Genomic DNA, 4,163 nt, shown 5'->3' with positions numbered 1-4,163 from the left:
AAGTAAAATATATATTTATATAGCCAATATTTCATTAAAATTCTGGACAACAAGAAAATCACAATTATAAACACCTTTAAAAGCTTAGATTGTCATTCAAGATTATAAAATAAAATACATTTTTAAGATATGCTAAAATTAAAATTAAGGGAATCTAAGATTAAATGCATTCTTCTTTTGGAAATAGGTAATTACATTCTTAATTATATTTAATCACCACAATATGGTTGTAATACACATGGGATTTTTAATATTCTTTTTAATAGTTCTTTTTCTATTCTTAATCCACTTACTACAAATTCCACAATTGTTACGAATTTCTAATTCAATCTCTTATTAATTTAATTTCCCTCTATCTACATTTCATCATGCCCAATTTTTCTATCTATTATGCAACAATTTTACTCTTGTATATTACATTACAATTTTCAATTGCTTCTACTACAAATGCATCAAAGTTAATAGGGTTTTCTACTTATCTCATCCATCGCGATTCACTTGAATCACCTTTGCGTGACTCATATGTCAACCAAACTAGCCATGTAGCCAGAGCCATTCATCGTTCTAGATCTCGCTTGTCCCATTTCAAGAGTATTCTAAACCTCCCCGACAACGATGTGGATGAAGATGAAAATAATGTATACTCTACAATCGTGTCGTCTGGTGGAGAGTACCTCACAGATATTTCCATTGGCACACCTCCGATCAAGCAAATGGTGGTTGTTGACACCGGTAGTGACATTGTTTGGACCCAGTGCCTCCCATGTACCAAGTGTTTCAAGCAGAATCAACCCATATTTAATCCCCAAAAGTCATCGTCTTATCACAAATTGGAATGCAATTCAAGTGCATGCACAGCCATGAACAATGAAGTTCAATCATGTGATATTAACCCTACCATATGTAAATATCGTTTAGCATATGGTGACCATTCCATCAGTAGCGGGGAACTAGCCTTTGAAACTTATAAATTAGGTCCCACTTCCATCCCAAAAATGGTTTACGGGTGCGGACATGATAGTCAAGGCACGTTTGATGGAACCGCTAGTGGCATCATTGGGCTCGGAGGTGGATCACTCTCATTCGTTGGTCAGCTTCGCGATTTGATTGGTGGGAAGTTCTCATACTGCCTAGTGTATCGATTCGATTTGAACAAAGATACAAGAAGCAAGATTAGTTTCGGCAGTCACGCGATCGTGTCTGGGCACGGAGTCGTGTCCACCCCGTTGATTGGAAAGAAGACCGACACGTTCTATTATCTCTCATTGAAAGCGATTAGCATTGGAGAAACAAGGTTTCCGTATGAAAGCCTAGATAAATCCATGGAAGTCTTGGAAGATGACCAAAGTACTATTGTTGACAATGGTAATATCATAATAGACTCGGGCACGACACTAACTTATTTGCCGCACGATATGTACCAGAAAGTGAAGCATGCATTAAAAAAAGCTATTCATCACAAACGGGTAAAAGATCCACAAAAGAAATTGAAGTTATGCTATAAGAACAGCAAGAACTTTAGAATTCCGCCGATCATCTTTCATTTCGCGGGAGGGGCTGACTTGACTTTACCAATGACGAGTACTTTTGTTCTAAACGACAATCTAATGTGTCTAGCAATTCTCCCTGCCAAAGTTGCCATATATGGAAACTTGTTTCAAATGGATTACTTGATTGGTTATGATCTTCAGATAGGAAAAGTCTCTTTCAAACCAACAGATTGTTCAAAGAACTAGTCACAACTGCTGCTCCATGGAATGGAAGGAATCAAACAAATTTGAATAATTATTTTATATGAATGTAGAATTAGCTTATTTCTATTTTATATATTTTCTCATCAAACCTTAATAATAATAATAATAAAAAAATTAATATTTGATTATATATTCTTTTAAATTATCTAATTGACAAATACTAATTACTTATTTGTTTTTTCATCCACTCAAACCCTATACCCGAACTATACACCGGGTGACCGTCTTATCGAGTTTACAAGTACTCATTGTAAAGACCACTTATACGATTATACAAAACCAAGAAAAATCTTTTCAGCGATTATATATTCTTGATAGAGTATAAATATATTAAATTTATATCTAGAGTATTAAGTGAACCGTTTATATAACAAATATGAAACAGAGGGCAGCTATAGATGAACTTTGAAGAACACAAGAAGAAAAATTAACAGGAATATATGGAGTCCATCTACTCAAGCCAGTACAAAAGCACATGTCAAATGCTTAAGTAGGTTGAATTAAATCCATACATATATATTGTTTAATGTATATTGGTTCTTTTCATGATAAATATTAAACCCAATAAAAGTAATTGATTAAATTATAAACTTTAGGAGCTTATTTAAATATCTTGTATAGCTTATTAATTTAAATATCTTGTATTGGATAGAAAAAAAAAAAAACTCTAAAGCTATTGCCAGAGGATTCCATCAAAGAATCCAGGAATATCTTTTCATCACATATATTTAAATTAAAAATCCAAAATTAAGCGAAAACTTCTTCATAAAACCTTCTTAGAATAATAATATGTATATTATCGATCGAGAGTTGAAAGCTACGTTACATATCCATGTATGTTTCCACTTATACGCGTTTAAAACATCTATTCCAAAAATTGTAATACGAATTTTAGAAATAAATATAAAAGATAAATCTCTTCAAAAATTATGAAACAATTAAATTAAATCAAATCGAGACATGGCTAAAAGTCCAGTTTGTAACTTAAGAGTCGTCACCTAATTGTTCCTAAAAAATTATGTAACAATAATGCCTCGGAAAAGAGAATCATCAAGGAAATGACATTGCGTTATGTCTCACGTGCCCGTTAAAAACGGTCTCTATTTTTAAAATTTTAACAATTTTTTAAAAATATTTTAAATATGATTTAATCATTTTTTTTTCCGAATCTTAACTTGTCTAAAATATATAGCTAAGGCCTAAGACTAAATATAATGGAAATACTAATTTAGATAGAATAATAGTTTAAAAATAATAATTATTCATAATTAAATAAAATAACACCTTCAATATGTGGAAAAAAAATGAGAAAATATTCCAAGAGTAAATTAAAAACTTATATTTACAAATTAACTTTATGGTTATAAAATAAATCAACCATGAGGTTTCTTGATTTTTGTATAGTCCGTGGACAAAAAAAAAATTAAATGTTTAAAATTGAACCAAACATACACTCAACGAAATAAAAAATAATCTTTTTTAAAAAAATATTTATTTTTAACTATTTTTATTTATTTTTGGATTTTTATAAATTTGTTCAAGACATTTAAACGACGGAATAATACAATTAAATAAATAAAATTAAATAAAAACAAATTAGACATAAGGTCCATTGGGCCAATCTATGGGTTTTGGGCTCAAGTTTCGGTTTTGGGCATGTAAGTTAGTGGGCCTAGCCGGATATGGGTCTGATTTTTAGAAGTAGGTTGGGCCAAATCAGATTGGTTTCTGGACTTGGGCTTTCGGAACCTGAGTTCACAAGCGAGTGAGCCAAGGTTACGAGTTGACTCGGCATGAGCAACAGGTCCTAGAGTAGTTCGAGCAGCTTCTTCTTCTTCAGAAGACTTAAAAATGACAGCCACCTTAGCCATGGACGCCCCTCCAAATCTTACTGTGCGAGGAATGTTTAACCCATTTATAAAAATCACGTGCCCAACAGACTCGAACCCATGAACTTAGGGTTGGTATCCACCTCTTTTTGCCGCTAGGCTAGAAGAGGGGATGTCATGATTGCTCCTCTAATAGCCCTACTGATCATCTTCATGATAACTTCACCAATATGAAGGATTGTTGACTCAGTCATCTCTAAGAGTAATTTTGGATTCTCAAACAAAAAATAATTCAAAGAAGAATTCGTCATTAACACAAAGATATTATTATTTTTAAAAGATTGGATAAATCAAAATTTGGTATATAATACATTTTTTTAAATTCATTTTGAGCCCATTAGGCCTTTCAATTTGGGTTTGTTTCTATTCAACGTGATGATTCAGGCTAAGGGTGACATGGGTTGTTTTGAGAAGTATATTTGGAGTTTTCAAGATTCTAGGTCCAATAGTTAATCCCCCAAGCTGCCAAAGGTCTTATGGTAAAATTGTTTGTTTTTTTAATCTTACTTGGTCGATGTTT

At 32.3% G+C, this 4,163-nt stretch overlaps 1 protein-coding gene across 1 annotated transcript; it reads left to right on the top strand.

Moving 5' to 3' along the window:
- Positions 1 to 368: 368 nt before the first annotated feature.
- Positions 369 to 1,736, top strand: LOC124930022 (aspartic proteinase CDR1-like). Its single transcript, XM_047470393.1, has one exon. The coding sequence runs from the start codon at positions 369 to 371 to the stop codon at positions 1,734 to 1,736; it is 1,368 nt and encodes a 455-aa protein (XP_047326349.1).
- Positions 1,737 to 4,163: the final 2,427 nt, after the last annotated feature.

The sequence above is a fragment of the Impatiens glandulifera genome, chromosome 3 (assembly GCF_907164915.1).
Source record: "Impatiens glandulifera chromosome 3, dImpGla2.1, whole genome shotgun sequence".
Taxonomy (NCBI): Eukaryota; Viridiplantae; Streptophyta; class Magnoliopsida; order Ericales; family Balsaminaceae; genus Impatiens; species Impatiens glandulifera.
The sequence above is the reverse complement of the archived record's forward strand: the minus strand, read 5'-3'. Positions and strand labels throughout refer to the sequence as shown.

Coding starts and splice junctions, on each gene's coding strand:
- LOC124930022 (XM_047470393.1), top strand. CDS start 369: ATGCCCAATTTTTCTATCTATTATGCAACAATTTTACTCTTGTATATT.